The sequence below is a fragment of the Hermetia illucens genome, chromosome 4 (assembly GCF_905115235.1).
Source record: "Hermetia illucens chromosome 4, iHerIll2.2.curated.20191125, whole genome shotgun sequence".
Lineage (NCBI taxonomy): Eukaryota > Metazoa > Arthropoda > Insecta > Diptera > Stratiomyidae > Hermetia > Hermetia illucens.
The window spans coordinates 133,816,960-133,834,980 of record NC_051852.1 but is presented as its reverse complement, the minus strand read 5'-3'; the positions used below and the strand labels follow the sequence as shown (position 1 = coordinate 133,834,980).

The window sequence follows — 18,021 nt, the reverse complement described above, 5'->3', positions numbered from 1 at the left end:
TACCTATCCTCCCCATTATGTCCTCCTCATGGGATAGGTTTGAAAATTCAAGTTGGCCATGCTGATGTAAAAGGAACCCCACTTTGAATGGTCATAACCTGATCAGGGCGATGGGCGCATTGAGTTTTGACCGGCTTTGAACAGGACGCACCACCGCCTTTCTCATCCATAAACTTCCATCCATAAACTAAGATTTCAAACATGTTTGAAATTCTTCAAACATTTGCGCAACGCATCAAACGCGCCCATACATTAGCAAATTATTGCGAAACAGCCCGCGTTGCGCAGTTTGTTTGATAGTGTATGGGCCCTATTATAGTGGTACATACCACTTCATGATTAATTTATTCTTTTGATTGATTACTAAAATGTAGAACAGATTCAAAAGTTATTAAATTTTATTCTGATTTTAGCTATTACATGTCATGAATCACAGGAACAGTTTGGGGTTTACCCAGAAAACTTTAATAAAAATTCCTATGTGTATAAATACAAGCGTTTTGTTTAACTTAAAGTCTTTAGACGGTACTTATCTACCTCAACTCGGTTGTTGGATGTATTTAGACATATTCTAGCTGTTCGTAAGGCGTCTTTTGTATATATATCTCACGAAAAATCCTTAAGAATACACTAAGGTTTCTTATATAAGTTTCTATATTTATAATCGATTAGTTTTTGATTATAAGCTACTGAAACCGTATTCTCCAGGTGATTCCAGTGGATGATTCGGGATATAGAAAGGATAGCGCTAACAAGAAAGTTAAATTCCAAAAATTTGCGCATGGTAGTCTGCATAAGTGGTTTGGTAAGCTTCGATAACGATCGTAATGAAACGCTGGTGAAGCCCTCCTCGCACGACGTAAGCTCGTCCCAATTTCGTCGACTGGAAGTTGATAAAATAAATATGAAAAGGTTGGCAAGATTAGATTGTATATAATAAAGAATTTCATAATATTGACTCATATTTTGTGTCTACTTAGTCATATTCCAGATAATTACCATCTTTTTTTTTTGACTGTGGTTTTTCATGACTGAGAGTCATTTTTTTAACACATTATTGATCGTTTAATCAAATGCATAATAGTTCTGTGCTACGTACCTGATTTATTACAATGTAAACATATGTGACCATGGCTCCCACACCTTGGCTAGGATAGGTTAGTTGAATGCTAACATTTTGTGGTCTTGGCCAAGATTGATTCTTCGTGGCGGTACCGACTAATCGATCGCCCCTCATTCTGACTCCAAGAGTATAAACCACTTGACCCTTGACATTACTCATCATGTCCATTTCATCTATGGTTAATTCGGGATGTAGTTCCTGGAAGCGTTTCACACTTTCGATAGTTTGCACCAAAATTGTGTTATTTTTTTCCACATCGAATAAGTCTCCGATTTGCATAATAGCGTTCTCATTGTAGTCAACTGCGAATGCTCGACAAGCCACAGAAAGCATGGCTGCGATTATCAGCGATTTTAACACAAACATTATGGACGGGCAGAACACTTGTCGCGAACACAGAAATACTAAAAGTATATAACTGGGAAGCAAAGCTTTTATAACGAGAAGCCGGTAGATACAGATTAATCACTTTATATATCTACAAAGTATGTGCATACCGTTGCACTCAGAAATAAAAGCTTCGGAGTGGAGAATCCCACTTGTTTATAGTGCCGAATTCAAAAATAAACATGGACAGCGACTTACAAAAGTATCTGACTATATTGAATATTTTATAAGAGTTAGTAAATATAGTTGTAGTGATATTTTCAAATTAATAAATGCAAACACATACGACACGGAGGAAAGAAGAATTTTTCCATTAATCAATCTTATCACAAGCTCTTTATCATTATTTATTTATTTTCTTTTGAAAACGTTATCAGTGATAGCACTTCGATCTATTCCAAATAAACTATACTATACTAAATGAACCTTTCAAATAGATGAGAAATTTGAAATTGAACCATTGAGAATAAACACTGATACATGTGCATGTACCTGTAAATACTGAGAATCAGTGGACCAGATCTAATATTAGCATAACCAGAGATCATCCAACAACAATAAAACTTTGTTGAAATTACAATCTATGCATCTATCTTAGTTGGAAATTTTCAAAAAAGAAAACATTGGTCCGTATGTGATTAGCATGTGGATTTTCTACTTACTAACACTTAATTTGCCAAAGACGGTCCCAAGCTCGTTTAAAAAGGAGAGTTGATTCACTATAGTCTGAACGGTTGCGAATGTGTCATCATCGTTAATATAAGTCAGTGTTAATTTCAATTCATTAGATTCCCATTGAGATAGTGATTCCCCTGTAAGTTGGGAATGACAAACTCACAAAAAATTAAGGGAGGGAAGGCCCAAAAAAGTGGGATCAAGGGGTTCTCCATTTCATCCCTAAGTCCTTAAACAAAAAATTCACTCAAAATATATTCTATTTCTCACAAAAGATGGATAAAATTTAATTGGGTAGGGCTGATAACTTTACACAGAAAAAACTTGTTACGAAGCCACAACAGGAGCCTCGGACTGGATGAATTTTACAATGACAAACCCGGCTCAGGGATGAAGCTACTGAGCAGCTAGCCGATAGCCTGTCCCAATATAGGGCTGATGTAACAGCTTTACAGGAGATGCGTTCGACATGGACCGGTTTCCTGGAGAAGAGTCGCTACACCATATATTATAGTGGTCATCCAGTAAACACATGATCGGAGTAGCTTTCTTAGTCAGCCAAAAAATGAAACCTGCTGTTATCGCTTTGAAAACATAAGCGAACGGCTATGCACACTGCGCTTGCGAGGCAAATTTAGAAATATAAGCCTCATTAACGTTGACGCCCCTACAGAGGAGACTGCAGAGTCTGATAAGGATACCTTCTACGGGGCAGTACAACGAACTCTCGAAGCCTGTCCCAGATATGATATCAAAATCATACTTGGGGATTTTAAATCCAAGTAGGGTCGGAGCCCGTATTCAGGCGATACATTGGCTCCCATAGCTTAGATCAAAATACAAATGATAACGGACTGCGGATTATTCAATTAATAGTGTCACACGAAATGTTTGTTGGAAGTACCTGGTTTGCGTTCAAAGCGGTCCACAAACAAACGTGGACCTCTCCAGACGCGACCACTTTCAACCAAATTGACCACGTGCTGATCGAATGCCGCCATCTCTCAGCCTTGATGAATGTCAGAACATATAGGGGGGCCAATATAGACTCGGATCACTATCACGTTGTCATGGTACTTCGAGCTCGAATGAGAACACCACCTAGAATCCTCTCTGACAATCACGTAAGAGTTAACACTGAAGCCATCCACAACAAAGCCCTCTGCAACACCTATAAGAGGGAAATTGATGCCGCAATAACCGCAGTCAACAGAGATCCTGGAAATGAAGCATCAACAAATGATCTTTACAATCACCTGAAAAACGTTATCATAAATACAGCCATAAACATACTTGGCTTCAGCCGCAAAAAGAGTCTGAACGACTGGTTTGACGATGAATGTAAGCTAGCAACGGAGCGGAAGAATGCTGCATAGCGAGTAATGTTGCATTCTCAAAGAGCGCGGGCATGCGTAGAGACTTATCATGAGCTCCGGCGAGCGGAGAAGTGACTTCACAGACGGAAAAAGGAAGTTTGGGAGATCCAACAAATCTGTGAACTAGAAAAGTATAGGGAGCAACCGCATCAGGCGCGGAAGTTTTACCAACAAGTCAGTAGGATGAAGCCTTACACACCTCGATGCTCATCCTGCCGAGATAAAGAGGGAAATCTGATTTTCGACAGAATGGGCATATTGGAGCGATGGGTTGAGTACTTTAATGAACTACTGAACAACCAGAATATGGGCGAGTTGGAGGTCGTGGCAAGTGAAGACAACGGACAAATACTGCCACCAGCAAGTGTAGAAGAAACATTCCGTGCAATTCATCAGCTTCATCATAAGTCGCCAGGAGCCGATGGAATTACAGCCGAATTGGTTAAATATGGAGGCGACCAATTACACCAAGTGGTTCATCAACTTGTACTCAAGGTGTGGGGCAGCGAATCAATGCCTGACTATTGACAACGAGGCATTATCTGTCTCATATATAAAAAGAGAGATATCCCACAGTGCAGCAATTATAGAGGTATCACGTTGCTGAGCACCATCTATAAGATATTCTTTGCTATCTTGCTAGGTTGGATAGCCCCATACGCCCAGAACATCATTGGCCCATACCAAAGAGGCTTCACTCCAGGGAAATCAGCAACAGATCAGATTTTCTCTATGCGGCAAGCGATGGAAAAACTGTTGGAATATGGACAACAGTTGCACCATCTATTCATCGACTTTAGAGCCGCCTGTGATAGCATAGCCAGGGTAAAACTATACACGGCCATGAGAGAATTCAGTATCCCGACGAAATTAATAAGACTGACTAGGCTGACCCTGATCAACGTGCGAGGCCAGATAAAAGCAGCAGGATCACTCTCAATACCAATTGCATCAAAAACGGTCTACAACAAGGTGATGCCCTATCATGCGTCCTCTTTAACCTGGCCCTCGAGAAAGTGTTTCGTGGTGCTTAGGTAAATGCAAGGGGTACGATCTTCTTTAACTCCACCCAACTACTGGCCTACGCTGACAATATCGACATCATGGGAAACGTACAAACTGCCTTCATCCAGATCGAGCAGGCGATGATTGGTGCGAGATCTTGGGCTGCACATCATTGAAGGCAAGACAAAATATATGATGGCAACGTCAGCACCGAAAACCAACCAACCAACAACATCAAACCGCACTGGTCAAACGGGGAGAATAAAGATAGGAGACTACAACTTTGAGACCGTTGATAATTTCTCCTATCTAGGGTCGAAAATCACAACCGATAACAGCTACGACGATGAAATTTGCGCACGGTTGTTGGCAGCCAACAGAGCCTATTTCAGCTTACAAAAACTGTTCCGGTCGAAACGTCTCACCATAGGGTCAAAACTCTTACTGTATAAGACAATGATCTTGCCAGTCATCACGTATTCCTCGGAATTTTGGGTTCTTAGGAAGAAAAATTGCGAACTCTTGGCCACGTTCGAAAGAAGAATCCTCCGAAGAATCTTTGGCCCCCTACATGAGGATGGACGATTCCGTAGCCTACAAAACGACGAACTCTTTGTGCGATACCATGACCATGATACATTTCCCTATAAGGGCAATATCTATGATAGAAAAAGAAAACGAGGCAAACCCTACCTGAGATGGAACGATGGCGTAAGTCAGGACGCCAGACAGCTTTTAGGGATATGGAATTGGTGGACCTCGGCGCAAAACCGGGATATCTGGAGTTCCTTATTAAGCCAGGTCTAGGTCTGTTGCGCCGTTGATGATGATGATTATGAAGTGCTCGTTGTATCCGGAGTTGTTGTAACGCGGGTTCACTATATACCGTTGAAAAGAATGACACGTTTGAGCAAGTGCTAATACATGAATAACAAATTCGAATCTGAAATTTATCCACTGACTTATATTAAAATTAAAATCCAACTTTGAGACCGTTGATAATTTATCCTACCTAGGGTCGAAAATCACAATCGATAACAGCTACGATGATGAAACCCGCGCACGGTTGTTGGCAGCTAACTGAGCCTATTTCAGCTTATAAAAACTGTTCCGGTCGAAACGTCTTACAATAGGGTCAAAACTCTTACTGTACAAGACAATGATCTTGCCAGCCCTCATATATTCCTCCGAAACTTAGGTTCTTATTAAGAAAAATTGCGAACTCTTGGCCGCGTTCGAGAAAAGCATCCTCTGAAGAATGTTTGGGCCCCCTACATGAGGATGGACGATTCTGTAGCCTACATAGCGAAGAAATCTATGAGCGATACCATACCGTCAGGTTGTGATAAAATCCGGCTGAATAGATTACGGTGTGCGGGTCACTTAATCTGTATGGATGAGGACTATCCTGGACGGAAGGTCTATAAGGGCAATATCTATAGTAGAAAAAGAAGAGGACGCAGACCCTGCCTGAAATGGGGCGATGGCGTAGGTCAAGACGCCAGACAGCTTTTAGGGATATCAAATTGGTGAACCTCAGCGCAAAACCGGGATGTCTGGAGTTCCTTATTAAGGCAGACCTGGACCGGATACCGGTTGTTGCGCCGTTGATGAAAGATGATTCATGGGTAAATAATTGATAATTGACCAAGCTATGTGATTAGCATCCACATAATGACGAGCAAATCCAATTTTGGGTGTAATTTGCCTTCGAGATTGACGTAGGGCCGTAGAGAGAAAATCCAGCCCGGAGCGAAAATTATGTGGATTCCTTTTTTCTTTATTTCAATAAAGTCTCCGTTTCCAACCTCTATAAAATTTCCGGTCCGGGGAATATTCCTTTTCTCCCGTCCTTTTCCTGCTGTAAGAAATTACTTTGGACGTGAAAGTTGTCATATTCAAAGTTGAATTCTTAAAGTACAAGCCTGGACTGGAACAAGATTATCTAGGTCACACATTTGCCAACTTTAGAAAATAAAACTTGGCACTGAATGATATTCTAGAAAGAAAATCGAGCAAGGAATAGAAATTGGATATTTTCAATCTCTTTCAACCCTGAATTACTTTGCCCGTAGAACGCTTTGCGTCTAGAAGATGAAGTTTGGTTCACGTAAAAGGCAACCATATCCGTAAATTGATTTCAAGGAAACGTTGGACTAAGTTGTTAGTGACCACTAGATAGGAGCGAATCATTATATCCAGTGATCCTCAGAATACTCTTATATGGGAACCACCATGGATTTCGACAAATCTCGCTAAAATGAATTTCTATCTCGTTCAGTGGATATCAAAACACCAGGACCCTCCAATCTTCCTATGCATTTTCTACGAGCTAATACCATCAATGGAGAGGAATAAATAAAAAACTTCTCTGTTTTTGCGGTGTTTGAGTGGAGAACATTTATCCTTTGGAGGGCAAGAAATTCCCACTCCATATCATAGTCTGATGCTGAAGCTGGATTGAATTTACCAGATCTATTGTTGAGCCTTCTTATGCAAGGCAAACAATATCTCCCTCTCTGGTTGGAAGACCTTAAGACATGTCCTGTTAGGAAGTTACACAAACTCCTCACAACTTGCAAGCTGTTGGAAGTCTCAATTTGCATTCAGAAAAACAATTCCATAGAGGCGAAGTTATATAGGAACCAATAATCACATCCTTGTTATACAGAGTGCAGAGTGGATGTTAATAGCTCAGAACAGTAGATGACATGACACCAGGGCTGTAGAGGGAACATCATTGCCGGGGGTAAAAATTATAGGGAAATACGTTGAGAAAACTATTTATCTCCTTATCTTATTGAAATATCTGTTCTGGTACTCCTAAAGAACTCCAGGCCCGGAGGAATCACCTTTTTCGGTTCTTTCTCGTCAAGCCTCAGTCCACCACTTTTAGCCCTTGCGCTTAGCCTCCAATCCGCCTTTATACATGTTAGAAATGAGAATGGAGTAACTTAAGCGAAACCTTCTAAAAAAGTAAGAAGTCATTAGCCTACTGCAAATCGGAAAGCAGTCGATCATTTTTATTCCGTTACTGGTCTAGAAAGGTTTGCTATTCACTCAAAGGCTTGAATACAAGAGGACAATGTTGCTTGGAAAAGATTTTACCAGTGGACGCAATGAAAGATACATTTGAGCTGAAGATAGTAAAAACTCCAAAATCATTTATACTACAAGTTTTATGCTTATATGTATAACATAATAGTAAAAACTTTTAACTGTCCTCACCCATATGCATGGGAGCCATTGGATTGATCTGTGATCTAACCCCATAGACCCACTTCCTTTTCGAACCATTAGACGGCTTTTTTATTGTTCGAGCTATAGTGGTATCCTCTCTTTCTTTTTCAACCTAGCTTGGTTCGCCTGTGACTATATTGACAGGGCTACCAGCACGGTAGATAGATGATCCCATATACCATTTTCTTCTACTCAATCAAATCACACGCTTTTAATGAAAAGTACTTTATATGCACATTCCTATTTATCAACTACCTTTGTTTTCTATGTAAAGATTTCTACTCAATTTTATTGGGTATAAATAAGTATTCCACATTATTGTTATCTTTTTAACATGAATTTTGCATAGTGGTGTGTGAACGTTATAAATCTTTATATAACATCCTGCACTGGGATTTTCTCCGAACTGCTAATCAAACAGGAAAGCTGATAAAAGTATAATTCGTCTTTAACCAATATTGCAGATTACAAAGTTTACAATGATACTGTTTACATACACATAGGTGTGTGCTTAAATTTCAATACTCAACTTTGAATGCAACTAAATGTTACTTTTCAACACGGTGTTTCCCTTGGTGTAGATAAGAAATTAATCATAAGTGCATCGTATTCCATACATATATTCCCCGCGATCACTATATTCACATATGTATGTGTTTGTAAATAAGATATCACGTTTTGTCTGCTTCACGGCGGTACGATATTTATCTTAATGGTGACTAAACAAATTCTCGACGGCGGAATTAGAAAAAACATTAAATAGCGAGTGCAAATTAAAGCGACAAAATTGAAGGGGTAGCGTATGCAGTTTTAGAAAAAGTGTTAATATCTTTTATTTGGGTAATTGGGGGAAAACAAAGCTGTCGAGGCCCCAAAATATTATATAATCTCCTCCGGCATCTATTCACGTAAAAATGTTAAAATAAAATAAACTTCAATGTGAATACAGCGAAAGTCGGGCCTCAACCTCTTGTACCCTCCATTATTCTCCTTTCAGCGACCGGATCCTTCAGTTTTGAAATCTAAGAACCGATTTGATGCTTGTGTCGACTAAATCCGTGGAACGTTTCCATAGTTTGCTGACTAGTCTTAGCCTGCTGTGGAAGACATTCTTTCCAACTCAATGGAAAGCTTAAAGCCTATGGTGCAGTTAATCAGAAAGGAATGTAAGGCAATTTTCACCATACGGAAAACCTGAAATCCGACTACGGTCGGCCCGTCCGCGGTACTCGTGCCTAAGTCAATCCATAAGCGGAAGCGGAAGGGTTGGTAGAAGGAAACTTGAGCCACTAAGGAGGGGAACTGCAAGCTGAATCCTGCCTGTCAGAACTCTTTCCTGCACCGTTACCAGGAAGATCGGAAGAAAGGGAAACTGGTGACGTCGACTCTACTGATCTAATGGCGGTATGGGAAAATGAAGCGATTTGCCCCGGATACCATGAGCCTGAGAAAGCTTCCAACCGACGGCAGAGGAATGCGCTGTGGAAGAAGGTGAAGCCGCTTGGGAACGAGCACATGGACGTGGCTCCACCATCAAGGCCGTAAAGGACGCAAGGAATAGAAATATTCGGTGGACGGTGAGGACAAACTGTTAACCCCGGTGAAACCCACATTGTACACACCACACCCTTAGGTCATGAAGGTCCTGGGGGTTTAACGTGAGTACCTGCCTGTAGACATAATCCCAAGGTCCTCTTCGGACACGGATTGATTTGGAGACCACAATCAGAGCCTTGCCATGACTGGTACAGCGCTACTGGTTTAAACTGAATGCAGGCTCAGCATTCATATCAGTGGATGCGAGGCCTATCTAACATCTCTGCTGCAACTAAGGGGTACGGCAACCGAGTTGTACAGCGCAACTCCAGGCTTGAGCTCCAAGGAGCTCTGCCCGCGATGTAGGCACAACCATAACCATAATGAAACCCCAACAAGGGGCCAATCGCAAATAAGCGGGCCGAGAACACAGCTTCCCGGAATTCTCCTGGAGCATATGTTCATTGAGGGCCGTCCCGATTCTTATGGTACCAGATAACCTCCGGTGAGGTTTTCTGGCAAGAGCCACATCAGATGAGTCCCTTGCAGACTCGGGTCTGATGTCCTCCTCGAGTACGTGGGAACGGTACCACACTCTTCGGTGAAACATTCCCCCCAAGGATGGCAAAAATGTCAGAGGGACAATTTACTGCCCCCCGGGGAATGCCTATGAACAAAATTTCGGAGCCTGGAACGAAGCAAAAATCTAACAATCAAGGTTTTTGCGATAGGCTCCTCTAGTTGTAGTGAACTGATGAGGCTTTCCTAAAGTAACCCCGAAAGGTATCCCAATTTTTATTTCTGGTGGGCGGCTCAAGTTTACCATTATAATTACCAAGCTGTGCAGGACGGAACATGTCGGATGTTAGGTGCTTGGCTCTCGAAGGAAGGTAGGGGGCATCATTCGCATGCTGGGTGAACAGAACCGTACACTAATGGGTAAAGTTCACGGATACCCGGAAATATAAATCTATAAACTTGGAGGGTTTCAGCGTGGTATCCGAACTGGACTAAACGAGTCTGAAGGTGCTCAGGGATTACAAATTCAAGCTTATGCAGATGAGGCCGCTATTGATTGGGATCTCGGAATGTTGTGTACAAATATACAACGCACCATTGATTCGACTGACAGTTAGTGTCTCTGGCAAAGATTTTCAGTAAATCCAAATAATATTACAATGGTATTATTTACAAAAAGGAGAAAACTGATTGGTTGTGTCTTCCAGAGATGAGGAGTACAACCAACCAACTCCCCGAGGAAAAGCTTCTTTAGAATAAATATGCAGAGGTGAAAATGAAACGACCTCTCACAGCGTATGGCCTATTGCCTTGATATGAGGTGGATGTACGTTGCTACCATTAGGCCGATGTTGGCTTACGAATTCACAGTGTAGTGGGTTAAGGTGAAACAAAAGAGTTTTCATTGTAAACTACTCTCATTGCAAAGAACTGTCTATCTGGGTATTACCGGTGCCATGAGCACCATCTGGCGCTCCTCAATTTGCTGCCCTTGGATATATATTCAAAGCACGATGTGAGAGAAGAACTGAATCAAGATTTTAAGCTGCCTTCCGATACTTGGGCCCCATACATTCTCAAACGTAGAGTGTTTTCTCTACGAACCAGACGAACCAGAAAAATCTGTGGTAGGGTATACCGAAGTCTTCTACACTGATGACTCAAAAACAGAACAGTCTACCTCTCGAATAAAATCGGGAAGTGGGTTTTCCCTTAGGGCAATATGTAACGGTCTTTCAAACTGAAATGTATGCGATCCAAAGGGCGGCATCCTCGGTGATTGGCGAGTGATTAAAAGGCATATGCATTGCAATCTCCAGCGAAGTTTCGGTGAGTTGAGTAGTCCTTTGATCATCTCGAAAATCATTCAGAAATGAAGAAATCGATGGAACTCTATTTCTAGATTCAATGCGGTGGAACTACCGTTGGTGTTTGGCCAACATGATGTAGAAGAAAGCGAAATTTCGGATTCCTTAGCAAAAGAAATTTCAATTTCTCTCATGTTGGGATCGGAAACACCAATTATATTGCTAGTAGAATTGGCTCAGGTTGTTATAAAAAACGATCTCCTGTTCGCTCCTTTGTGAAGTATAAGCCATTCATACAGTCAGATTATTCTTCAGTTTGCTTATCGTTACACTAAATGCTACCTCAAATATCCACAACAACTGGAGGTCGAAGCCAGAGCAGCGAGATCGGGAGGCCAGCGCTCTAACATCCCAACCATCGCGCCGTCAATGACAGATGTGGCAGAGCCTAACTGCTGCTAGGCACACCAAACTTTTCTTGTCAGAATCAAACAAAAATACTGCAGAGTTTGTTCTGTGAAAAAGCAGGAAGACTTGACTGGCCATAATTCTCAAGCTGGGTATATGTTCAGAATAGCAATTGTACTTGATGTCCCTCCTGTGATGAGGTATCGGGTTCCACGTGGTATCTTCTATGTGAATGCCCCGCCTATGGTCGCATCAGATATCAGATCTCTGATGCCGATGTGATCCAGTTATAACGGATAGCATCCACTAACGGAAATCCTGAAATACATAAACGTATCTGGAATATTTCATTAGATGGGGGAGTTGAATACAATGGGATACTACAGTCTACTCCATGGGGCGGTAATTTGGGCGAAGAGATACAACAGTCAGAAAGTTATATAAGACAGATCAACCTTAGACTGGTATGAGAATACCTGATAACTTAAATATACTGCCTCATACAATAAGGTGTCGAGACTTTGGGACAGCGGATGAGCTGTGGAATTCAGAAGGGGCCCATAGCGGTTACACTCAGGCAAGAAGAGGAACGATTGAGGAGTTGTTTGAAGGCATCAGGAATGAAACAGTCAACGGTACCTATACATTTTTCTAAATATACACTAACGCGATCGCAGGATTGTTTGAACTTCACCAAGATGAGTCATAATTATTGTCATTCTGAAAATTCCTTGTCCAAATTTCCTATTTGCCCAAATGTTTAAGTAAATTTAGACAAAGCAAAGCTTCCGGGGATTTTTTTTCGTTGGCATTTGGGAACGATTAATACATTTTATTAGTTTGAAATCGAATAATAAATTCTTGTTAAAATGTCTTTTATGGTTCACTCTCCATTCCTATCAAATTTTGCAGATAACATTTTTTCAGATATTCAAGTAATTTCTTTCAGATTAAATTAGTCACGAGTTCAATCAATCACTTCGTGGTGAATAGGCGAAATTTTAATCAATTTGCCGGTTAATACGTTGGTTTCGTATTTGCGGTTCAATTCTTCAAATATGGGTCTCATAAATAGTTTCATGTAATATGAATTGCGTTGAGCTGAAAAATTATGTAAAAAAACTTTCATAACAAAATATAATGGAAAAATCCAATGGAAAAAATGCTTTATCTTTCAATAACTAGTTTATAATTTTATTCCAATACAAAAATATGATATGGTCAATTCAAAGAAGTAATAAAGATAATCTGTAAATGCAAAAATGTCCTTTAACCTGAAAATATAATTGAATATTTTAGAAGAGGTCGACCATTCTTTGTTAGTATAAAATTATACTATTTGGAATCAATTACAACTTATAAATAAATCATATTAATTAAGCCTACATACTAGAAAGCTGGAAGACAAAGTTAAACGCATCAAAAATTGCAATTCAATTCAATTTATTAATATTATTTTTTTTACAAAAATAAATATCTATAAAGTTAACATTTTCACATGTTCGTTATGTTTTATAGCATTTTTCAAAGTTTTATCCGTTTAGTATTAAGATTATACAGACTTAATTTCCCTAATTCATCAATAAACGCACTAGTTTTTATTTGCATATTTTTGTCTTGTTATTAACATAATGACTGATCAACAAGTTATCAATGATGTTAGGTGTTAAAGGTTCGATTATGAAGGCGATTATTAAAGACAGTGCAAGATTAACTTTGGGGACTGCATACAACTGATATGTATGGTATACAGCGCACCAATGTGTAAAACAATAATACTTTGCTCTGCAGTTATATCAATATGTGATTTATTTGATGTGGCAGTTGAACGAACAATATAGCCATCAGTGGATATTTTCGCCGACGAATGCTAGGTCTACACACAGTTTCCATGAAGTTTTCCTCGTGAAAATATTCCTTTTACTATTAGGCAATGGTTATTATTGACTATTTGGATTTTTATAAATGTTTTAAAAGTTCTACTGATTCAAACATTGAAATTGGTTTTGCCATTGCTAGATATTCTGATATGATGATTAATTTGTATTTAAATGTGAATATATTGTGGATCGTGCCAGACTCCCGATTCCATATAACGAACTTTGACTACAATAGTATAAATTGAGTACACAACCGGCCTTTTCAACTTGAATTTTATAAATAATTTCACTTCAGTAATATTAACTATATCGGAGTTGTTTATGCGAATATAAAATCGATATATGCTTACCTCAATATAATATATAAAATTATATATTTTTGAAACTCCCGAAAAACACTAACAATATATCCTTGTAAACGCTTTCTATTTCAAGAACTTCTACAGCCAACCATTAACAAAAACATGAATATCATACTGTACCATTTCTACCAAATATTGAATGTTAATATTTTTTATGAAAGTAGTAACTGAACAACTGTTATTAGTATTCTATTTTTACAATTTTATCAGATTAAGGCGGAGTCAACAAAAAATTAGTAAAAACTTCATCAATATCCCAGGAGTAGTAGAACATATGAATACAAAATATTATAATTGGTATGAAGGTTCGGCCAATTTTCAAACCATTCGTTTCATTTCATTGAAGGGTCTTTCTTTCATCTGGCCTAGCGTTAAATGGAATATTTTTGAACGTTCTTTATCGAATCAAGTATCTGAACTTCGATAAAATCCATTAACACGAAGTTATTATATAAGTGTATGGTCAGGGTAACAATGTTTTAGCGGATTGGAAATGGTCTAAGCCAAGCAAATGACATTTCTTCCTAGTTATAACAAGGATATGGACTACAGCTGACTCTCGGAAAATATTTCCAAGAAATCAAATTTTCAGTTTCCACTCGAAATCATTTATACATCACTCACGAAGTTTAGGGTCTGATCCACAGGTGCCGCGTCTATTGAAAAACTCGATATCATTTCTCCAAACGATATCTATCAAAATATTATGACATTTTAACTTTTAGTTGAGAAATTAAAGCTTGTTTAGTGAAGCAGCTTTTTTTAGTGCACAAAGATTCCATTTGTACGTACCCATCATGTATAAGCATTTAGTATGCTAGACTATTCACTCTAGTGTGATATTGATATTTTCATGTCTTGGGTTGCAGTAAATTTGCCCAAAAGGAACATCTTCGACCTATTATAACTTTGTCAGTAAAAGTGGAATTTTCACCAAAGTTCGTAGTGCCACCTACTATTACTATCATATTTTATGAATCTAAGATGAACTTAAGGAGGCTTGCAGTTAATTTCCAAAAATATAGAAATATACTATTATTATTTGCGACCTAGATATCGTATAGAAGCCGCTTAAAAGAAACCATTCGAGGGAGTAAAAAGAACAGCTCATCTTGGATGTTTGGGGAGTAAAAGGAACAGCTCGTCTTGGATGTCAAAAATGCATTCAACTCCACCAAGTGAAACCGAATTAAAAGGCATTAGCTGACTTAGGTATTCAAGGATATTTAGCCAATCTGGCCGAAAATTACCTCTTCAAGAGGACTTTCAGGTATGGGGCAGATGAGAGCCCAAAATAATACATCGTCACATCGGGAGTACCACAGAACTTGATATTGGGTGCCCTGCTGTCAAATGCCATGTATAATGGGGTGTTTGCTCTTCCGGTCCCACAATGTGGAGGTCTACGCAATGGAAGCAATAACGCAATAACACGGGAAAGTCCTGGCTAGAAAGAGCCGGGCTGGCCTTGGCGAACTGTAGAAAAAAAGAAGAGCACTGTGAAAGGGGAAGCCCGAGCACCTCCGATCATCTCAAAGGCAGTTATTAAATACCTGGGAGTGATGATTAACGCCAAACTGAGTTTCAGGGAACGCCACACTGAGTTTCAGGGAACGCCTAGATTAGGCAGGTCAAAAGGCAGTCAGTGCCCCATGGCACTTGTAAAAATGTTGCCGAATATTGGGCAGCCGAAACACAGTCGGAGGTTGCTTTTATTCCATTCTGCTTTACGAGTCACCTGTTTGGCCGGAGGCGTTTGCAAACTCCCAGCAGTGGAGCAGATGAATGTGGTTGACCAACTGATGACTTTAACGGTTTGCAGAGCTCTTAGAACCTCATTAGATGAAGCAGTACTGGTGATGGCGGGCATGATACCAGCCGACATTCTGGGGAAAGAAATAAATATGTTGTACCATGCAAGACATATGGAGGGGCACACAGAACGCACGAATGCGAAAAGGTCAGAGTCGAATGATATCTCGCAACGTAGGTAGCTGGACGCACATAAGAATGAATTTAACAATAAGATATGCCTTAGGCAGGGACATGAGGAGACCAACTACAGATATAATCTATATCGCTTTGGGTTGGATGATTCAATGAACTGTACTAGATGCAGTGGTATACCAGAGAGTGCAGACCATTTGATGCTTCGCTGCCCAAGGTTCACATTGGAGAAGAGGAATTTGAACCAAAAGCAGCGCAGTGTGAGCTCGGAAAATATGATGAGGTCGAAGTAGAACTGACTCACGTTTTCTTCCAGAATCGTAAAAATACAGAAGTTGGCTTAAAGGTGAATCTACCCTGCGAAGTATAGTAATAGTTAAATGGTGGCTGGGGCTGCAGAAACAGGGGACGGTTTTTAGCGGGTGCGAATCACACATGCACCCGCTCTAATTTCGACGTTCGCACGGCTGAGCTGGGTTGAACGTGCGTGTATCGCATCGCAACTTCATGTTTTTTTTCAGATATTTGGGTTGAATGTTTTCTGAGAAAAGAAAACTAAGCCCGATCTCAGATAGTACACATTTATATCGATTTGTAATCTCACTTGACTACATATATTTGGTAACAACATTTTACCTCCCTTTTCCATATTCCAAATTCCCCTTTATCTCAACGATGATACTTTCTGAATGCGTCCACAGTTTGGACCAAAAACTCTTTAATTTAAAACAATAAAAGTGGTGCTTTACTAAGATAATGCACCGGAGAAGGGAAAAAGAACCAACGTTGAGACTTAAAAATCCTCTCTATGTACTTTTACTTGGAAACAACATACACCTGATCGAAGCAGGTTGTTTCCGTGCGAATTTTTCGAGGCGAGAACATCTCAACGCTTCGGCGCAAGGACTTTCGACGCTATTTATCAATAATCAACATTTATTCTGAGATTTGTGAAAAGTTCTTTCGCTATCGTTAAGGCTCTAAGAAAAGATATGATATAATGTAAACCACTTCTTTCTATACGGTTAGCTCTTGGAAAATAACATTTTTCATAGAATGTTTTTTAGATTCAATTTATAATCGTTTACTTTGCTATCGGAGGCGGATGTTGAGTTGCATTTTTGATAATATACGATTTGTTTGGCTGATAATGACGAAATTTTTTTTCCAGCATATATTCCTTGGCTCGCCGATTTTTATTACCGCTTAATATTTTTCAGTTCATTACTTTGTGCTGTACTGCTTCCCTTTTCCACACCTGCTACCTATTATTAAATGTTTTTATCACTTTTTTTATATTTTTATTTTTATATTGGTCAATATTCTGCTGGTAAAAAATTGACAGAATAATCGGAAAATGCAATTAACAACATTCCTTTTGTCGAAATGTGAGTGGTAAAAATGATATGAACACCGCAAGAAGACTATACACAGGAGGTGAAAATGCCTAGGCAAGTCTTGAAGTTTTGCAGGACGAAAAATGTAGCGTCCGGTGGGCGGGCTCTTTAGACAGTATCGTAGTTGCGTTCAGCGCATCATGTGTGATGGTATTAGTACATCTGGCCGCGTTTGATGTAGACATTTTCCAGCTTGGTGCCAAAACCAATCGTTGAAGGTGGCGATCCGAATAATATAGCAACGACATGTTATCAATTTCCTATTGTATTTTTGTATGCATGTGTTGACTGTTTATAGCTGGTTGCTTAGTTATATGGTTTCGACCACACACAAGTGCTATAGAAATACGATACATAATACATTAACGTTTGCGCAGAAGGCACTGCGATCCTGACTCGACCTCAAACCGGATGATTAATTTTTTGTCCTGCTTTTTTTTGACAAGTTTCACCTCCTGTGTCTAGTCTAGTCTCCTTAGAACGCCGATAATAATGCAATTTGACATATTGACTAAAAAATAATTATTTAACGTCAAAACGTTCGCGTCGAAACGACATGGACCCAGACGTGATAATAACATTCGTTGGCACAAAAATCTATATTGGATTAGAGCCTCGAAGTGTGTTAGAGAACTTCATTCAAGACCGTAACGGTACAGTACAGGCAATGTGTTCAGTATTGCGCTCGCCCGAGATTATTACCCTGATTTGACTCAGGTAGGTAGGTATCAGTGGCCGCTCCGAGGAGCCCAATTAGTGCTTTGGTGCGCCGTTTTGATGCCACAAACTCCTAAGACCGTGACTGTTGTTATGGGAGCAGGGAAGCAGAGCCCAGCCGGCTCCGATCTTCAGAGCCAGC

General features: G+C 39.8%; 2 protein-coding genes across 2 annotated transcripts in view; both read right to left on the bottom strand.

Moving 5' to 3' along the window:
* Positions 1-449: 449 nt before the first annotated feature.
* On the bottom strand, positions 450-1,581 carry LOC119655736. Its single transcript, XM_038061786.1, has 2 exons — positions 1,100-1,581; positions 450-883 (listed from the first exon to the last, which is right to left on the bottom strand). The coding sequence occupies exons 1-2, from the start codon at positions 1,487-1,489 to the stop codon at positions 761-763; spliced, it is 513 nt and encodes a 170-aa protein (XP_037917714.1). The 5' UTR covers positions 1,490-1,581; the 3' UTR covers positions 450-760.
* Positions 1,582-12,823: 11,242 nt separating this feature from the next.
* LOC119655811 (WAS/WASL-interacting protein family member 2) overlaps positions 12,824-18,021 on the bottom strand; it is a 51,391-nt gene continuing 46,193 nt past the window's right edge. The window contains exon 11 of the mRNA XM_038061915.1: positions 12,824-12,850. The gene's annotated coding sequence lies outside the window, so the exon portion shown is untranslated. The remainder of the gene's footprint in view (positions 12,851-18,021) is intronic.

What these genes read in the sequence shown, in the direction of transcription:
- LOC119655736 (XM_038061786.1), bottom strand. Translation starts at nt 1,489, where the DNA reads ATGTTTGTGTTAAAATCGCTGATAATCGCAGCCATGCTTTCTGTGGCT. An exon ending in TTTACATTGTAATAAATCAG is followed by an intron (nt 884 to 1,099) that starts GTACGTAGCACA and finishes ATCAACTTCCAG; the next exon opens with TCGACGAAATTGGGACGAGC.